We start from the raw sequence: 21,094 nt of genomic DNA, 5'->3' as shown, positions 1-21,094 counted from the left end.
TGTCTCGGACTCAAACTTGTTTGGAATCTGTCTTGTCTCCGTCTCGTCTTGGACTCGACTTTGTTTGGAATCGGTCTTGTCTCGGTCTTATCTAGGTTCTGACCTTGTTTGGAATCAGTCTTGTCTCGTTCTTGTCTCGGACTCGAGCTTGTTTGGAATCGGTCTTGTCTCTTTCTTATCTTGGTCTTGACCTTGTTTGGAATCGGTCTAGTCTCTTTCTTATCTTGGTCTTGACATTGGTCCTGACTCATATTTGGCTCTTGCGATCTTGACACTACGTGGAACAGAATAATAGAGTAAACCAGAATAAAATGGGTTCTCATTTCTATTTTTATTCACATTGAAAGGCCAAAACGTTCCGTCAGACATCACAAGCTGATCTGAAATTCTTGCTGAACAGATCCAGGGTTAGAAGAGACACAGACGGAAGCCAGGCGGACGGCGTGGAGGTGTGGAGATAGGCTGCATCGAGTGCTGAGGGAATGTTCAGGAACGGCAGCCTCTGTCTGATTGGGTAGAACTACTGGGCTGGACTCTGAAAGACACAAACAGAAGCAGACACAAATGGAATGGTGTTAAATTTAGATTTCTGATATTTTAGGAAATGAAAAGTGCGAAAGTTTGGCGAGAATCACAGCTTATAAATGTATAAATCTTTTTGTAGCAGCTAAGAGTCATTCAGTTCTTGCTTTTTCTTTTTTTTTTTAAGATTCTCCAATTTTTTCTCCCCAATTCAGCTAGGTCAATTGCCTCTTCCGATACATGTGAAACCATCACTGCCTCTTTTTTAACTGCTGCTGATGCAGCATTGCCGAGTAGCAACACAGCGCTAACGCTCGGAAGAAAGCGCAGCGACTCGGTTCCGATACAACAGCTCACAGACGCAGCCTTGTGCTGATCCACATCACCCTTGGAGTGATGAGGGTAAAGAGCACCATCTACTACAGCCACCCAGAGAGAGATAGCAAGACCAATTGTGCTTTCTCAGGGCTCTGGCAGCTGATGGCAAGCTGTATCACCAGGATTTGAACTGGCGATCTCCCAATCATAGGGGCAGCACTTAGGTCACTGGACCACTCGATGCATTCAGTTATTGTTTAAGGAGGATTTTCACCCACCAGAGACATTCTTGGGTTTTCTTATTGCACTGTTCTTTTGGGCTACAGCCAAAATTTTGAACCATTGAACCATTTGAACCATTTGAACCATTTGAGGATAGTTTGAAGTATCCGCTAAAATGTAATGATGGAACTGGCTCTCATCAGGAGTTATCAAGTTAATAAGGACTTTTTCACACAGGGCTAGATTGGTTTGGATATTTTTTTCCTTTAATACATTAAATTAGCATTTAAAAAGTGTTTTTTATATTTATTTGGGTTATCTTTGATTGATAATTGAAAAATATTAGTATGACAAAATAAGCAAAACAAAAGACATTTGTGAGGAGGCAAATACTTTTTTTTGCCATTGTATCTAAATAAAAAAATAAGAAAAAATATATGACCTATAGCAAACAGAATAAATATATAATAAAGAATAAAATAATGAATTTAATGTGAATAAATACAAATAATTAATCCCAGTTACAGTGCTTTCTTCATGTTACCCACTAAAATGATAAAAAAAAAATCAAACTGTCCTCTCCACTGATAATTATAATAAGTCTCTGTAAATGCAGGGAGCTGAGACAGGAGGCAGAGAGGAAAGAAGGGATGGTGCTGGAAGACGGAGGGAAATGAGAGCTGGGAGAAAGGGCAGAGGGAGAACAGGTGAGAATGTGGACAGAAAGTTAAGAACTGAGCTCTGCTAATGCAGTCAATCAGAGCCCAGCCGGGGGGAGGAGAATCAGCCTGAGCTGCTGGTTATTATTCCAGCTGACATTTCCCACATTAAAACCACAGAAATGACCTTTCAGAAGAAGAGTGGAGCAGACAGACAGATACAAATGATCAAGGAGAGAAAAGTGCACACAAGTTTTAAAGCACAAACTGGAACATATTAGAGGCATTTATTGAAAGGTTTCACTTTTTCATAACTTTCACTGAAAATTTAGAGCTTTTCTGCACTTAAAATCCTTTAATTTTCCCAGAAATCATCAGTGCACCTAATGTATGAATTTAACCAGTCAGGTTATAAGGATCAGTAAAGCCACTCTGCTGAAGTACAGCATTATACAGTAGTTTCAGTTTAGTTCTCCAGCAGCATTAGCATTAGCTGCTAACTGCGCTAAGCATTAGCTCTTTGGCCATTCAGATTTGAGTATTATCGGGCCTGTAGTCTGCTGCTAACGCTGGCAAGCACTGCTGGAGCAGCATTAGCATTAGCTGCTAACCATGCAAATTGCTAGCTCTTTGGCCGTTCAGAGGTGAGTATTATCATCCTGTAGAAAGGCTGGAGCAGCATTAGCATTAGCCTCTAACCACAGCACTAGCTCTTTTGCTGTTCAGAGGTGAGTATATCAGACTATAGCCTGCACGTTTACTGTGTTAAAACACGCTAGTGGTTAACCGCTAATGCTAATGCTTTAGCTTTTGGAAATTTGGAAATCTAAGCTTACTGTAAAAAGAGAGAAGTGCTTTACTCACCCAAATAAACAGTTTTCAGCTGAGAAATCTGAGTATGATTTATTTTTATTTTTTTTATTTTTTTTAAAGAATTACAGTTTTGTTTACATAACTTTGCTTATCTTGGGTGGCGAGACCTGATGAGTTAGGAAAACAAGAAATACAAGGCGACACTCGTTTCCTACTATTAGATACTAGTGTCGCATAAAATGCACCTTATAATCTGGTGCGCTTTTTGAAAACTGACCAGAAAATAGACGTTTATTGACAGTGTAAAAAATACAATAGGTGATTCCTCTTAAAAAAAAAAAAAAAGTATAAATAAATAAACAAAGCAACATTAAATTTACAATAAACATTACTAATTTACCATAAAATGTGCTTTACTTAGACCTCTTCATTTATAAAGTCTCTTCAAATGAACCATGTTAATAGGATTTACAGGGTTTGGACAATGAAACTGAAACACCTGGTTTTAGACCACAATAATTTATTGTGGTGGCGGACAGTTCTGGTGGAAACAGGAGAGTTGAGGTGCACACTGAATTCTGCCGTGATTTGATCAGCCGTGGTTTTATGTTTTTTTGGATACAATCCGGGTTAGCACCTGAACATCCCTTTCAGACTGCTTCCACTTACAGCGTCCACAGTTAATCCTGTTGGATGTGATTGGTGCTTCTTGGTGGTATGCTGACATTACCCTGGATACCGTGGCTCTTGATACATCACAAAGACTTGCTGTCTTGGTCACAGATGCTCCAGCAAGACGTGCACCAACAATTTGTCCTCTTTTGAACTCTGGTATGTCAGGTACTCATAATGTTGTGTGCATTGCAATATTTTGAGCAAACCTGAGCTCTTACCCTGCTAATTGAACCTTCACAATCTCTCACACTCTTACTGGTGCAATAATGTGCAATTAATGAAGATTGACCACCAGGCTGCTCCAATTTAGCCATGATGAAACCTCCCACACTAAAATGACAGGTGTTTCAGTTTCAGTAATGGGTCTTTTTAGTGTGTTACCTTAGCTGGAATGGTGGGTTGTGGAACTCCAAGCCAATCACAGATCTGGTTTCTGTGTATCCGCACTGTGCTAAGGTCGTTCTCCCTGATGGGAAAAGAAAAAGAACAGGAGAGTAAATAAAAATCAGCTGTTAGATTCAGAGATTCACTGAGATCTTCTTCTATAAAGCCAGAGTAACACTCACCAGTCAGTATCACTGAGCACGGTCATGACATCATCCAGTACTGCTGCGTCCACCACGTCGTCATAGGTCAGCAGCATCTCATATACTTGAGTGGCAGTGACCGTTCTTATCTATAGACAGACAGACAGACAGACAGACAGTTTGGCTTAAATTACAATGGCCTTGGATGGCCTTTTCACACTTTTCACACAATATTTGAGCTTTTGAGACGGGAATGGTACAGAGAACTGATCTATGTTTTTCTTGATCTGGGGTTCACTTCAAATTGACTCTAAATAGACTATCTGTTCCCAGTGCGGTGTGTGGGGTCGCATGTCTGGTTCATTTTGTATTGTGACTGTTTCCACTTTTGTGTGTTATTTTATAACACTGTATAACAATACCTAACGCCGAATTTCAGCATTCCAGTAGTTTAAGAGGTGAACAGTGGCATCATGACTCGGGAATCCGGCTGTCTGGCAGTGCCACAGCTCTAAGTTGCACAAATAATGCCCTGTGCAAACATCTCCCCACAGACTCTCCTCTCCCTACAGACCTGATTACAGATCTGCAGCTGCACTGAGACCGAAATACAGGGGAAAAGGCACGGGTCCCTCGTGTGCACACACTCTCGCACGCACACTCGCACGCACACGCACTCTAACATTCACACACTCTCACTCTCAAACTAACTCTCAAACGCACTCTTACATGCACACTCACACACGCACACTCTCGCACGCACACTCTCACGCACACTCACAGTCACACACACTCACAGTCACACACACTCACAGTCACACACACTCACAGTCACACACACTCACTCACTCACACACACTCACACACACTCACTCACTCACGCACACTCACACACACTCACTCACTCACACTCTCTCACTCACTCACACACACTCACTCACTCACCTCACTCACACACACTCACTCACACACACTCACTCACACACACTCACTCACACTCTCTCACTCACTCACACACACTCACTCACTCACCTCACTCACCCACACTCATTCACCCACACTCGCACACACACTCACGCACACTCTCGCATGCACTCACTCTCAAACTAACTTTCAAACGCACTCTCACACGCACGCTCTCACACGCACGCTCTCACACGCACGCTCTCACACGCACGCACACTCTCAAACGCACACTCTCACACGCACACTCTCACACGCACACTCTCACACGCACACTCTCACACGCACACTCTCACACTCTCACACGCACGCTCTCACACGCACGCTCTCACACGCACGCTCTCACACGCACGCTCTCACACGCACGCACACTCTCAAACGCACACTCTCAAACGCACACTCTCACACGCACACTCTCACACGCACACTCTCACACGCACACTCTCACACGCACACTCTCACACGCACTCACTCTCAAACTAACTCTCAAACGCACATTCACACTCTCACATGCACACTCTCACACGCACACTCACTCTCAAACTAACTTTCACACGCACACTCCCACACGCACACTCCCACACGCACACTCCCACACGCACACTCCCACACTCCCACACGCACACTCCCACACGCACACTCCCACACGCACACTCCCACACGCACACTCCCACACGCACACTCCCACACGCACACTCCCACACGCACATGCATACTTATACACTCTCACACACACTCACATTCACACACTTACTCTCAAACTAACTCTCAAGCACACTCTTACATGCACACTCAGGCACACTCACACGCACACTCTTGCACAAACACTCTCACACACACTCACACTCACTCTCAAACTAACTCTTAAGCGCACACACACGCGCGCACACACGCGCGCACACACACGCGCACACACACGCACGCGCACACACGCTCGCACACACACGCTCACACACACACGCTCACACACACACGCTCACACACACACGCTCACACACACACGCTCACACACACACGCTCACACACACACGCTCACACACACACGCTCACACACACACACACACACACACACTCATTTGCACACTCACTCACTCACTCACTCACCAAAGGGAAGCGGTGACCCAGTAGAATCATCAGCTGGCTCAGAACCTTCTTCCTCACACCTCCCTGAAACTGGATGAGTCCACAGTACCTGAAGGAAGAAGAGAGAACCACAGCACCACCACAGAGCCGGTATTATTAATTGGGTGGGGGGTTATTTATTCTCAGCACTGCAGTGATTAGCATGGTGGTGGTGTATGAGGTGTTCGTGTGTGTTGAGCTGGTGGTACAGTGAGTGGATCAGATACAGCAGCGCTGCTGGAGTTTTTAAACACTGTGTTCACATACCAAGTGGTTGCAACAGACATATACTACTTGTTAGACACAAAGCTGAAGATGAAACTTGCAAAGTGCAAGTGTGTGTTTGTGTGTGTGTATGAGTGTGTGTGTGTGTGTGTGTGTGTGAGTGTCCGTGTTCATCAGTCTGCACGAGGAAACACATCAGCACTTACACAGCTATGCATGAGCGCAACTTCTTAGTGTCCATCGATTTCTTAATCTCCTCTTTACACAGAGACAGCAGCTCCACACAGAAGGGGTGACTGAGGCGAGAGAGAGAGAGAGAGAGAGAAAAAGAAAGTGAAAAAGAAAACATTTTAAGCATTTTTTACCTATAAAAAAATGGCAAGGATTTTAATACAAACAGCCAGAATCACAGTAGCAGGTGCAGAAGATCGTAAGGAACCATATGTAAAGTGCAGACACCACAGACCTCTAAAGTCGTGTCGTCATTTTGTAATCAGCGCCATGCTGTTTATGCCCATATTTGGGGTTCCGTGTCTAAAAAGTTCAGGTCAATGAAAAAAATGAATGGACTTTTCAAAAACTGGCCTCTGTGTTAAATAAATAAGTTCAGGACCCTGTATGTTTTATTCTGTGTACATTTACCTCCTGAACATCACTGGATCACTGGATAATTTAAGAGTAGCAATGAGAAAAACGCTAACTTTAAGCTAAAGCTACATCGCAGCTGCAGAGATCAGCAGGGGACTCTTCTCGGTGCAACACCAGTAAAGTCCTGCCGGATTGGGTTCAGCATTATTAATCTTCTTCACAAAGGAACATTAAAGTATTTAAACAGGTGAAAACTCTATCAATATGGGGGTGTTAAGCAGTTTAGTCTGTGTTACAGCTTTAAAAAGCAGATAATAAGAGAAAGTACGTTTTTACTGTTCAGAAGCAGCGCTTTCATTAGTTTATTACAGCATACCTGACCCAATTAATCAACTAACAATTAACTAATCAACTAACTATCTGCCCTGGTTGAGGCGAGCTGTGTGATACAGCAGGACAGAGTTACTCCAGAACCACAGAGCTAACCCAGCTAACTGAAGAGCCATAGAGTCTAAAATATTTAATGTAATAAAGGCTTAATGTCTTTTTTCCCACTGAAACCTTATAAGAACAAATCTTAATGTGGCTTAATGTACTTAAACAACGAGCCAGAAACACCAAACATCTAAACATGTTGGATCAGCTGGGTGTAATATGCTGTAAACATACAGCCTGAGTTCACTGGTGTTGCGCTGAAAAGAGTCCCCTGCCGATCTCTGCAGATGCGCTGTATCATTAGCTCAAAGCTAGCATTTTTCTCATTACGACTCTTAAATAATCTCGTAATTCAGAGGATCCAGTCATGTTTAGGAGTAAAATGTTGTTAAAAAGTTGTCATCTTCTAAAACTAGACTACAGCTAACAAAACTAAATGACTAAAATGTAAGTCAAAAAACTGGAAAAGAATACCGGTGGTTTATTTTTTTCGTAAGGAAAGCTCTTGTGATCCCTGGGGTATTTAGTGTGTTTAAGTAGAATGATCATCAAGACTATGTTTGGAGAGTGTAACCCCTGTGTCTGGACTCACTCCTCCTCTGTGGTAAAGAGCTCAAAGCAGCCGTTTGACAGCATCTGGTCCAGCATCGACATCAGCGGGATGGACACTCTGTTCATTTGGGGGTAGAAGGAAAAAAAAAAGCTTATTATTATGGTGATAAGGCAGTTTACTTTACCACTTAAAAAAGGCTCATTTTATAAAGGGTTTAGAAACAGTCTATGAGGTTTATAAGTTGATTAATGGTTAATGGTTAATTATTAGGTTGTTAATTAGGTTGTCTAGCTCAGAAAAACGGGGCGAAAAGTCTAATAGCGGAGAGAGTGCGCATTTCTAGCACAGAAAATCGGGCCAAAGAGTCTAAAAGCGGAGAGGGTGCGCATTTCTAGCGCAGAAAATCGGGCCAAAGAGTCTAAAAGCGGAGAGAGTGCATATTTCTAGCGCAAAAAACGGGGCAAAAGAGTCTAAAAGCGGAGAAAGTGCGCATTTCTAGCGCAGAAAAACGGGCCAAAGAGTCTAAAAGCGGAGAGGGTGCGCATTTCTAGCGCAGAAAAACGGGCCAAAGAGTCTAAAAGCGGAGAGGGTGCGCATTTCTAGCGCAGAAAAACGGGCCAAAGAGTCTAAAAGTTGCCGTAATTAAGGAGTTTTATATTAAGAGACATCATGAAATTAAACATGAAAAATCTTAGTTTACACAACACTGTCTAAGATAAAGATAGTGAGTCAAGTAAAATGGTGTGTAAATGAAATAATCAGGAAAAAAGTATTATTTAAAGTGGTATATTTCATTATTTGTTTTATTACAGAGTCTGTGGCCCGTGACTTCAAATATATTTCTCCTTCTGGCCCCCAACAAAAAAAGTTTGGACACCCCTGATATAGAGTATTCAATTTACCAAACCAATTTAGAGTATTCCATTTTTCTGGACATGAGCAGAGAGCTCTCCCTGTTTTGCTCGCGCTGTTTGTCTTTTTCTCTTGAGCTCTCTCTCATGAGCTCATCTGTCTCTCTCTCTTTTGCATGAACCGCCTGTCTGTCTCACTCTCTCACTCACTCACTCACTCTCTGTCCCGTACTGTAAAATTGGGGAGAAAATGGGAGAAAAATTTGAGGGAGGAAAAAAAAAAAAAAAAAAAAAAGTGCTGGATGATGGTTCTACCTGTCGTTGTGAAGATTGTCTCTGAAGATCTGCAGAAGAGCGTCTCCAATCTGCGTCAGCGCTGCACCGTCCTGCTGAATGCTCTTCAGATGCTCGAACAACGACCGGGAGGAGAAATGCACCTGTAGAGACACACATGAATCCTTTGGATTAAAAAGGGATAATATGGCAAACATATCTTTAATGCAAATTAATTAAGCAACCACGTTTAAGCCCAACTTTCGCCATAATCTGCCCCGCCCAACACGCAGATTTTTTTTTTCTGGAGCGGTTATCTTGTGTTAAAAACGTGATCTGATCTCGATCTGACCCAGCTATCAAATATACTTCACTTGAAGAATTAAGCTAAACTGATAGATAAGATAAGGCGCAGTTTAATCTGATATATTAGCCAGATAAAAGATAGAGAGAAAGAGATGGGGGGAGAAGGAAATATGGAGCTAAATGATTTGAGAAATCAGAATGGCGAAGAAAATGTAAAAAAAAGCTTGAGAAAGAATAAAAACCAAAAGATAAACAAGGAAGAACAAAAGGGAGAAATCGAGTGATTGTCAGGGTAAAACAGAACAAAGAAAAAAAATGAGACAATATATGAAAGAGAGACTGAGTAAAAGTGAGAGAGGGAGAGAGAAAAACAAAAAAGAGAAAAATATGAGATATGAAAGACAGAAAGCGAGAGAGAACAGAAAAAAAGAAAATGTGAGACAGTACGATGAGAGAGGGAGAAAGAGTAAGAGAGAAAATAAAAAGAGAGAGAGAGACAGAGAGAGAAAGAGTAAGAGAGAAAAATAGAGAGAGAGAAAGAGAGAGACAGAGCGATAAAGAGTGAATGGAAAAAAGAAAATGTGAGACAGTATGATGAGAGAGAGATAGAAATAAAGAGAGAAATAAAGAGAAAGAGAGCAATAAAGAATGAACAGAAAAAAGAAAATGTGAGACAGTACGATGAAAGAGAGAGAAAGAGACAGAGAGAAAGAGTAAGAGAGAGAGAGCGATAAAGAGTGAAACAGAAAAAAGAAAATATGAGACAGTATGATGAGAGAGAGAGAGAGAAAGAGAGAAAATAGAGAGAGAGAGAAAGAGTAAGAGAGAAAAAGAGAGAGAGAAAGAGAGAGACAGAGCGATAAAGAGTGAAACAGAAAAAAGAAAATATGAGACAGTATGATGAGAGAGAGAGAGAGAAAGAGAGAAAATAGAGAGAGAGAGAAAGAGTAAGAGAGAAAAAGAGAGAGAGAAAGAGAGAGACAGAGCGATAAAGAGTGAAACAGAAAAAAGAAAATGTGAGACAGTATGATAAGAGAGAAAGAGAGAGAGAGAGAGAGAGAGAAAAATAAAGAGAGAGAAATAGCGATAAAGAGTGAACAGAAAAAAGAAAATGTGAGACAGTACGATGAGAGAGAGAGATAGAAATAAAGAGAGAAATAAAGAGAGAGAGCGATAAAGAATGAACGAAAAAAAGAAAATGTGAGACAGTACGATGAAAGAGAGAGAGAAAGAGACAGAGAGAAAGAGTAAGAGAGAGCGATAAAGAGTGAAACAGAAAAAAGAAAATATGAGACAGTATGATGAGAGAGAGAGAGAGAGAGAGAAAATAAAGAGAGAGAGAGAGAGAGACCGAGAGAGAAAGAGTAAGAGAGAAAAAGAGAGAAAGAGAGAGAAACAGAAAAGAGAAAAGAGAGAGAAAAAAAGAGTGAAACAGAAAAAAGAAAATGTGAGACAGTATGATAAGAGAGAGAGAGAGAGAAAAATAAAGAGAGAGAAATAGCGATAAAGAGTGAAACAGAAAAAAGAAAATGTGAGACAGTACGATGAGAGAGAGAGAAATAAAGAGAGAAATAAAGAGAGAGAGAGATAAAGAATGAACGAAAAAAAGAAAATGTGAGACAGTACGATGAAAGAGAGAGAAAGAGACACAGAGAGAAAGAGTAAGAGAGAGAGAGAGCGATAAAGAGTGAAACAGAAAAAAAGAAAATGTGAGACAGTACAGAATTAGAGAGAGAGAGAGAGAAACAGAGGGAAGAATAAAAGTGTAGTAGATTTAGATGGATATGTAGTAGTGAAAAGCAGATCTGCTGCAGAAGTTCTCATTCATCACTGAAAGTCTGGACTCTGACTCCAGCCAGCTCCATTAATGCTGAATGAGCTCTGGCCCACTGTTCCTGCTGAGCCCCTCGTACCGGAGGCCTGCCGGGGGTCCGGCCGGGGTCTGAGCAGGAGACTGAAGCCTCTCGTATGACATAAAACATTTTAAGAGTCACCTGGAAACTCAGAGTGCCAAGATCAGAACCCAGACGCTCACTGTACTAACAATTTACAATTTACACAGAGGAGCCACTGCAGGAGCTTCATACACACACACACACACACACACACTCTTCAGTTCTACAGATGACACTCAGCTAAACACCTACTGTCTCTCTCACACACACACTGCTCAGATTAAAACACAGACAAGAAACAGATAGGAATAAAAACAGCTTGAGTAATTAATAATTAAATATTAGTCATGGATCTTTTGAAGAACAGAGTCTGACAGTGATGTATTATGGTAATCTGAGAGTCTATGCAGGAGAGTATGGAAAGGATTTGAGGGTAAATTTATCTGTTTGAACTCAACATTTAGATTAGTCCTAATCTTAAACCTAATCCAGGCCCTAGAAACTTTATTTGGATACGGTGGTCTTATCCATTCCCAACCCAATTATAGAGTGGATCCTTTATGGTGAGAACAAGATCCAATCTGACCATCAACTATACTCCCAGGGTTCATAAACACGGAACTACAGCATTAAATAATGTATATATATATATATATATATATATATATATATATATATATATATATATATATATATATATATATATATATATATATGTGTATATGTATATGTATATATATATATATATAAACTTTTTTCCAATTTTCTCCCCAATTTACACAGCCAATTACCCAACCCAACCCAACCCAACCACCACTCATTAGGACTCCCCCTATCACCAGTATTGCTCGAAGGAAAGCACAGCGACTCGGTTCCAATACATCAGCTCACAGACGCAGCCTTGTGCTGATCGTCATCACCCTTTGGAGTGATGAGGGGAAAGAGCACCATCTACCCGCCCAGAGAGAGCAAGGCCAATTGTGCTCTCTTAGAGCTTAGCCTGCTGGACCACTCTGTGCCTTCTGAAGAAATCAGCTGCCATTCATATTTCAGCTAATTTGCTGTTCAGGTGCAGTTTAACCTGATTTATTACCAAGATACCAATTCTCTGTTCCTGCTTTATATGCTAAATTGCACTGAAATATGTGAGATCTGTGACAAAATAATGGTTTGCATCCCAATATTTTTAGAACGTTTCTCATACAACGTTCCCAGATAGACAAATACTAACATTTAAAAGTATGTTAACATTAAAAGTAACATTTAAACATTGTTTATTTAAGGTTTTTGTAACATCACTTGTGTCATTCAATAAAACATCCAGGAATCTACACAGATTAACTGTTCTAAGAACGTTAACTGTAACATTTAGAAAACGTTTTATCAGCTAGGAATGGACAAAACTCGTTATTATTGGTCAAAGAGATAACACTGGAATATACTTTTTCTAACAAACCACAGAACTGCAGTTCAAATTTGAACGAGAAATAATAAACATGATCAGGAGATTTCTTGCACCAGTGGTCATATTAAAGCAGTTTTTTTGTGTTGAAGACACTTACTGTGGTCTCTGTAAGCCCACCCACAGATACAGTCAGGCCCAGCAGTGTGTGGTACTGGTAGACGGGCAGCCGGAGCAGCTGGGTGACGTGTGGGAAAGCCTGAGATGCTGCGTTCCAGTTCAGAGACTCCGCACTGTCCCTGTAACAGTAGAGATTCACCAGTTAATAACAGTTTTATTCGGATTCAGACTATTCAACACAGCATACCAGTGGCGTGAAATTTCTTTTTTTTTCTTCAGATTAGAAACATATGTTAATATCAGACGAAGATAACCTAAGTAAATATAAAAAGCACTTTTTTTTAAATGATAATTTAATGATTTAATTCAGCCACATTGGAGGGTTTTTGAGTATAAACATTCTGTTTAAGATCATCCACAGCATTTCAATCTTTCAGACTTTGACTAGGCCACTCCAAAACCTTCATTTATTATTTTTTTAAGCCATTCAGAGGAGGACTTGTTTGAGTGCTTTGGGTCATTGTCCTGGTGCAGAACCCAATACAAGTACGCCTGAGCTTAAGGTCGCAAACAGATGGCCAGACATTCTCCTTCAGGATTGTCTGGTAAACAGCAGTATTCCTGATTCTGTCTATTACAGCAAAGCAGCCCCAGACCATCACATCATCACACTACCACCACCATGTTTTACATTCAGTATGATGTTCTGTTTTTTTAATTATTTGTTAGTTTTACACCAGATGTAACGGGAGACACACCTTCCAAAAAGTTTCACTCTTGTCACGTCAGTCTAAAGAACATTTACAAGATGTTTTTTTGTTGGTAAATGTGAGAAAGTGGGCTGTTGGGTTCTTTTTGGTCAGAAGTGTTTTTTTTTTAATCTTGGAATTCTCCCATAGAGACCATTTTAACCCAGTCTCTTTTTTTATTATTGAATTATTAAGACTTTAAGACCTTAACTGCAGTCTTAAGTGAGACCTGCAGTTCTTTAAATGTTGTTCTGGGCTCTTTTGTGACCTCCTGGATGAGTTGTCCATGCCCTTGTGGATTCATTTCAGTCGGCCATCTACTTCTGGGAAGTTCTAAACAGCCCTGGATTAATCTATATGCTTGTTTTATTGAAATCAGTTTGGGTGAATAAAGCACCTTTTGTTTATTTACAGTAAGCTTAGATTTTCAATGTTTTGACGGCATAAAGTTTTTCTGCGATAGAAATGTGCACTCTCTCCGCTTTAAGACTCTTTGGCCCGTTTTCTTGCGCTACAACTGCACACCCTCTCCGCTTTTAGACTCTTTGGCCCGTTTTCTTGCGCTAGAAATGCGCACCCTCTCCGCTTGTAGACTCTTTGGCCTGTTTTTTGCGCTACAACTTCACACTCTCTGCGCTTTTAGACTCTTTGGCTGTTTTTCTGTGCTAGAAATGCGCACTCTCTCCGCTTTTAGACTCTTTGGCCCGTTTTTCTGCGCTCGAACTGCGCACTCTCTCTGCTTGTAGACTCTTTGGCCTGTTTTTTGCGCTACAACTTCACTCTCGCCGCTTTTAGACTCTTTGGTCCGTTTCTGACACCTAGCGTTCAAACTTTGAATCTCACATTATAAAAACCTGCTTAACAGCGGGCCAACTTTCATTCTATTTGTAAAATACCTCGCGGGCCGCTCCAAAAAGGAAACGGGCCGCAAATGGCCCGCGGGCCGTAGTTTGGACACCCCTGGGCTGCAGTGTTGAAAACGTGTGGAAACGTAGCAGCTTATAAACCAGAAATTACGGTTGTGTTTTTGTTTCATTGTTAACATGAATAAACACATGAACACACAAACACACACATTATTCACTGATAAGAATGTCACTTCTTTATGTGCACAGAAAACCATAAAATGAGCAATGAGCCTTCTACACCTCTCACAAATTCACTGAATAAATTCCTCAAATCCTCTCAGCTTATTGATTGGTCAGTGAGTACAGCTCGGTCTCGGTGCTGAAAGCCAGGGTGTAATTCCGCTGACCTGCAGCAGCCGGGAGCTCAGATACGGCCTGATATCACTCAGTGAGAGTAATAACACACTCAGCTCTACGACACAAGTAATAACTGATAGAATGAAGTGTGGACACGGCCAAGTCTACTTCATCATCCATCCACCTCCACACGAGGTGGAGATAAGAGCTGAACACCACAAAAACAACAGTTTAAGAGTGCTTCTATTTCTGTAATGGTGAGTTCAGCTGCAGTTATGTCAGACCTCATACTGTAATTACAGTACGTTATGATCACAGTGCTATCTGTCACTTTCCTACAGTGTGGACAAAAGACACACTCTTTCTTGAAGAGGCCTGTCACAATAATTACATTACTGACTTACCATCCAATATATGGACATAATCAATCGATTTTAATCAGTGAAAGTCTTTAGTAGCAAAGAATACTAAGCACGGTTTGGTTAAATCGTACTAGAGCGCCGTTCTGCCTCCTCCCCTCTCCCCCACCAGCCTGCATTCACGCTGCGTTTAAACAATCCGTGCCCGAGCACACCTAAAACACTCACTTGCTCAGTGGGCTTGCTGGTGTTGTGCTGAATTTAGCACCCCTGCCATGTAAAGCACCGTCTCTCCGAAGCAGATACGCACAGTCTTAATAAAAGTGGAGATAATCTGCTTTAACTCAATTAGAAATGCGTCATGGTTACCTCAGTCACGATTACATACATAGCACACACTACCGAGTTGGGGTGCTTTTCCTGGCGGGGGTGATGAATTTGGCACAACAACCGCAGGTTTCATTAAAATAACCGTTGAATCTTTGACATTGTCTTGTCCTGTGATCGAAGACTGTGTGTTCTGTGTGTGTAATACATCTATATAATATATGAGTTTCACATTTTGAACTGAATTACTGAAAAGAAGTAACTTTTTAATGACACTGAATTGATGCACCTATATGTCTGTTTACTTCATTTTTATTACTTTAAAAATTACTTAATTTACTTATTTTTGCTTTAAAATATGCAGAAGTTGGATTCCCAAAGTTTTCCTAAGACCATAATAAAAAAGATAATAGAGCTGAAACCTTAAACAGGCATGCTGGGAAGGTATTTACTGTGTGTACTGTGTGCAGTTTTACCAAAAGCAGTTTAGATCAGGTAAGACCTGTCTCTGAATTTCACTGGAAAAGCCTAAATAAGCTGAAATCTGAACACAGTCCAAACCTCACCTTAAAGAAGCAATCTGATTGGCTCTACAGTGTGAACAAAGCCTATAATAAGAAAGCCCTCTCCACTAACACACTCACGGAGGGAAGATGCTGAGGAGCTCCTCCCTGTGGGGGATGTGGGGAACTTCAGGCTGAGTGCTGTGGAGCAGCTGCAGGAACACAGCACCAGCGTGAGCTCTGTAGCGGTCAATCTTCTCCGAGGCCTGCTGAGCCAGACAGCACATCATTCTCTGGCAACTGCGCACAGGTAAGAGCAGAGAGACGAGCAGAGAGATAAATAAAGATGAAGGGGTTAGTGGAAGCTTCCCATACATTAATACATCATATATCTGACAAGTATGAACACATATAGGTGTACTAAATTGTTCAAAATTGTATATACAGTATATTTAGCAACTTGTAAAGAGATTATAAAACTTCAAACAGTGATAACATGTCCCAGGTGGTTGCCAGAGTGTTGCCAATTGCTTGCTGTGGCAACCAGAATAATGTTTTTTGAGTGACTGCCTGTAGTATCATCATAATAAAGGTGCACCAACATTTGTACCCTAATAATTGGGTACAAATGTTTAATTTAATTATGTGATTTTAATAGAATCACCACCCCAATTTATGCCCAACTCCCCCTCCCACTCATCCCCAGTTCCCCAACATCCCAAACTTCCCAACTCACCCCCAACTTCCCAACTCATCCCCAGTACCCCAACTCATCCCCAGTACCCCAACTCATCTCCAAAACCCAACTCATCTCCAAAACCCAACTCACTTCCAGTTTCCCAACTCAATCCCAGCTCTTCAACTTATCCCCAGTTCTCCCCCAGTTTCCCAAATACCAAACTCACCCCCAGTTTCCCAAACTCCCCAACTCATCCCCTGTTCCCCATCTTATCCCCAACTCACCCCCAGTTACCCAACTACCCCACTCACTCCCCATTTCCAAAATACCCAACTCACCCCCAACTCATCCCCAGTTCCCCAATTTATCACCAGTTCCCCAATTTGCCCCGAAACTCATCCCAAACTCCCTAACTCATCCCCAGTTCCCCAATTCCCTAAGTCACCCCCAGTTCCCCAACTACCCAACTTACCCCCAGTTCCCCAAATACCCAACTCACCCCCAACTCATCCCCAGTTCTCCAATTCATGCCCAGTTCCCCAATTTGCACCAAAACTCGTTCCCAACTCCAACCCATCCCCAGTTCTCCAACTTTTCCCCAACTCATCCCCAGTTGGGTAGTTGGGGATAAGATGGGGAACTCAAGTCAAGTCAAGTAGTACTTGAAAACTACTTGACTTGACTTGAGTTCCCCATCTTATCCCCAACTAAGCCCCAACTACCCAACTCAGCCATAACAAGCCAACTCACCCCCAATTAATCACCAACTACCCAACTCATCCCCAGTTCCCCATGTCATCTTACTTCCAACTCCCCAACTTATTCCCAACTTTCCATCTCACCAACTCATCCCCAAATATCCAACTTATTCCCAGTTTACCAACCACCCAACTCAACCCAATGCTCCATCTCCCCAACTCTCCCCAACTACCCAACTCCCCAATTCATCCCAAACTCACCAACTCATCCCCAACTTCCCAACTCCCCAATTCATACCCCAACAAACCCCCAATTCATCGCCAACATAACTCCAACCCGCCCAACTTCCCAATTCATTCCCAACTGAACTCCCAGCTGAAAGAAAATAATTCTCAAAGCTTAAATCAGCCCTAAACCCTAACATTAACCCAAAACTTCTAATCCTAATCCTAAATCTAATTCTTCAGCGTCAGATAAATGTCATAAATATAAATGTACTCACCTGGCAGGAGACAGAAGCTCTGGCGCTGATCCAGCCACCTCTATCGTCACGTCCTGCAGACCCGTCATGGCCGCCACTCGTACCCTGAAACACGTGGAGAGAAGGGTCAAACCCACGGTCAGACAGAAGAGGAATCAGAATCAGAATATGATGATTCATCAGATCAGACTTTTCATTTCCTGATGCTTCTGTTCTCTGGAGATGAGCAGTTTGATGTAGAAGTGACCTGACGAGGCTCTGTCTGTCTAGCCTGTGGCTCTTTGTTGTGATTTCCGCTCTGTAGCAGCGAGGAATGCAGGCTGATATTGCTCAGGTAATAAGCATGGCCATAGGGTGTGACTGGGTGTGTGTGTGTGTGTGTATATATGAATTACCTACAGGAGGTCATTATACATACTGTGTATAAAAGTGTCCATGTGACTCACTTATAATAACTTATTTATGATGAGTGTATATTTAAAAAAGTGACTTTTTTTTCCCAGGCTATAAATCGCTACTTTTTTCACATGATTTGAACATTGAAAATGATTTAACAATATGGCAAAATATGTTTTTTTTATGGACTAACAAGCTTCATACTGCCAAAATACACCAGTTTTTTAGTTGAGATAAGCGTGTAGTTTAATATCGTAGACTTATAAATGCAATTTATTGTACAGCCCTAATCAGCTCTAAAATGTTTTGAATAGTTTCCATCACTTTCTTTGTAATCTTGGTGTTATTTTAGCTACTTAATTTTTTTAGTCCTCTATATTTTTTTATATAATTTTATTTCTAATTTTTCCCATGTTCTCCCCAATTTTGCTCTGCTAATTACCCAACCCGCTCAAATAGGACTCCCGCTATCACTAGTCTAGTGATGCCCCAACACCAGGAAAGTGAAGACCAACACATGCTTCCTCCGATACATGAGAAGTCAGCCACTGCTTCTTTTCGAGCACTCGGAGGAAAGCGCAGCGACTCGGTTCTGATACATCAGCTCACAGAAGCCTTGTGTTGTGGACATCACCCTAGGAGTGATGTGGGAAGAGAGCGCCATCTACCCACCCGGAGGGAGCAGCGCCAATTTTTCTCCCTCTGAGCGACGGCAGGTTGATGGCAAAGCTGCATGAGCGGGGTTTCGAACCTGCGACCTCCCGCTCACAGTGGCAGTGCTTTAGACTGCTGGACCACTCGGCGCCCTTATATTTTTTTATTTGTGTCTATTTATTTTAGCCTGTCCACTTTAATTCTATTCCTTACAGCAGCACCAGGTAGGATTTCCTTGAAACTCACTGCAGCGCTGCATTGAGGTGCAATAGGAGGAATAGCGGTGCTCTCGTGTCTGTGCCGGACCTCCTCTGAGCTCAAACCAGACTCTTTAAGTTTTCCGAGGCGGCAGCGACCTACGCTCGCGAGAACTGCGACCTGCTTTCCGACCTTTAGTTCTAACAGTTCTACAAGGACTACTGGTTCATTCTTTACAAACTAACATACAGACACTCTGGCAGAAGCTGAAAAGAGACCGAACATGTCTGTGAAAGCCAGAAAACGAGAAAGAGAAACTTATCCGCCTGAAACATTTATTACACTCTACAACTGTAGGGGGAGCCCACGAGCACAAAATCTCAATCCTACCTAGTGGAGCTTTAAATTCTAAATTATTTGAATTCTTCTTCATAATTTTTTTGCTTGTTTTTCTAATACTTTTACAATTTATTTTAATAAATTTATAAATACTTGATCTTTTTAAGTTGTAAATGCTCGGCTGCATTGAAAATGAGGGTTATCCTCAATGTATTACCGAATGAAAATAAAGGTTGATTGATCGACTGATTGATTAATTAAACTCTGGCTTGGTACAGCTTTATGGTTCAGCTCTTGATTCACACTTGATTCAGTTAATAAAGCATTTATTTATTAGCGTATAATTCAGTATAATTCAGGTGTGTTCCTCCTGGCTCTCTAAAGCCCAGTGCACTGTGATTGGTCACTAACCAGCCCCCCACGTCGCCTCGGCTGTCCGTGGTGTAGTCATTCATGCAGTCCAGCAGAGCTTCATAAACACCGTTAACGTTTATCTCGCACACAACACAGTCTGCACTGCCCTGAGCGCTCACTCCTGCTGTTACACACACCCTGAAAAAAAAACAGATAGACAGGAAAAGAGAGAGAGAGAGAGACAGAGAGAAAAATATAAGCTTAAACAAAGCTGTGGCCTGAAACTGATCGTGATGCATCATGTACAGAAATCGTGAATTTCAGGTTGGGCAGGTAGGAGCTGCAGACAGCAGTTAATTGCGTTTGCTCTTCCCAAACTTCGGCAGACCACACAGGAGAGGAGGAACAGGAGAAGAAAGAAAATAAAAAAAAAAATAAAAAAGAAAAGAAAGAGACAAGGAGAGAGAAGGGGAGGAGACAGGAGGTGACTCACTGCGCCAAAGCTGTAGCTGCATCTCTTCTGGCTTCTGTGTAACCTTTGTCCTTCCGTGTCGGTCTGCAGGCTTCTTGGAGGCCGTCTAAAATCTGTAAAACAAACATATATAAGCACATACATATATATATATATATATGTATATATATATACATATATATACATATATATATATATAGGCAGACAAAATAGCTCTTTGCAATGCCATGAAAAAGTGCCACTAATGAACTTAAAGCTCATGAGCATTTATGAAAAGTTTTGTGAAAAATGTTACAGTAACATAAATGTTAAAAAAAATATATATATATAAAAAAATATTGCACTATATATCCATTGGACATGTTGGACATCAGGCCCCAGAAAATTATTTTAGAAAGGTCTGGACCAGGGGGAAATCACTGGTTCGAATCCCAGTCGTGCAGCTTGCTATCGGCTGCCGGAGCCCTGAGAGAGCACAATTGGCCTTGCTCTCTCTGGGTGGTACAGTAGATGGTGCTGTCTCTCCTCATCACTCCAAAGGGTGATGTCGATCAGCACAAGGCTGCGTCTGTGAGCTGATGTATCGGAACCGAGTCTCTGCGCTTTCCTCCGAGAGCGCTGTGATGCTACTCAGCAATGCTCCATCAGAAGCAGTTAAAAAAGTTGGAGGTGGTGATTGACTTCACATGTTCCTGGTTTTGAGGCATCGCTAGTGATAGGGGGAGTACAGCTAAAATGTGTGAGTGGGATTATCGTCATAGCAAAATTAGAATAAATTACATAAAAAAATTATAATAATAACAAAGGTCTGGAACAAATGACCAAAATTTGGTTTAAACCCCAAAGACATGGGAATCTATCTTGGATACTGCACAAGGTGTGTCGTGATGCTCATTGCTATCTTATACCCAGTCAACAGTCTATTTTTATGCCTTGAGCCCACACTGTTAAAATCATCAGCGTCAGAGTTCAGGAATATATCTACACTGATGAGTGTGTTGGTCTGGAAGTGAGGAGCAAAATTTATGGTTTATTGCTATTTTGGCGACGGAAAAAGCAGGTGCGCCACTGACTGACAAAAGTCAATTGTCAGACGTTCATATCTACTGTATCTTAGCCACATAGGTGGGCAGTGGCGACACTTTTGCACATCTCAGCAGAGGATACTCATCTGCGTTCATGCTGGAGGTAATTTACAGGAGCAGCAATG

General features: G+C 41.7%; 1 protein-coding gene across 1 annotated transcript in view; it reads right to left on the bottom strand.

Moving 5' to 3' along the window:
- Window positions 1-312: 312 nt before the first annotated feature.
- The window catches only part of tbcd (tubulin folding cofactor D), a 73,730-nt gene continuing 52,948 nt past the window's right edge, over window positions 313-21,094 (bottom strand). Inside the window, exons 29-40 of the mRNA XM_049475753.1 lie at window positions 19,906-19,997; window positions 19,470-19,610; window positions 17,493-17,576; window positions 15,754-15,912; window positions 12,510-12,648; window positions 8,789-8,910; window positions 7,662-7,739; window positions 6,253-6,342; window positions 5,804-5,891; window positions 3,776-3,885; window positions 3,591-3,675; window positions 313-535 (exon numbers count right to left, since the gene is read on the bottom strand). Of these exons, the coding sequence (XP_049331710.1) occupies window positions 521-535; window positions 3,591-3,675; window positions 3,776-3,885; window positions 5,804-5,891; window positions 6,253-6,342; window positions 7,662-7,739; window positions 8,789-8,910; window positions 12,510-12,648; window positions 15,754-15,912; window positions 17,493-17,576; window positions 19,470-19,610; window positions 19,906-19,997 (1,203 nt within the window). The 3' untranslated portion in view covers window positions 313-520. The remainder of the gene's footprint in view (window positions 536-3,590; window positions 3,676-3,775; window positions 3,886-5,803; window positions 5,892-6,252; window positions 6,343-7,661; window positions 7,740-8,788; window positions 8,911-12,509; window positions 12,649-15,753; window positions 15,913-17,492; window positions 17,577-19,469; window positions 19,611-19,905; window positions 19,998-21,094) is intronic.

The sequence above is a fragment of the Astyanax mexicanus genome, chromosome 3, assembly GCF_023375975.1.
Source record: "Astyanax mexicanus isolate ESR-SI-001 chromosome 3, AstMex3_surface, whole genome shotgun sequence".
Lineage (NCBI taxonomy): Eukaryota > Metazoa > Chordata > Actinopteri > Characiformes > Acestrorhamphidae > Astyanax > Astyanax mexicanus.
The sequence above is the reverse complement of the archived record's forward strand: the minus strand, read 5'-3'. Positions and strand labels throughout refer to the sequence as shown.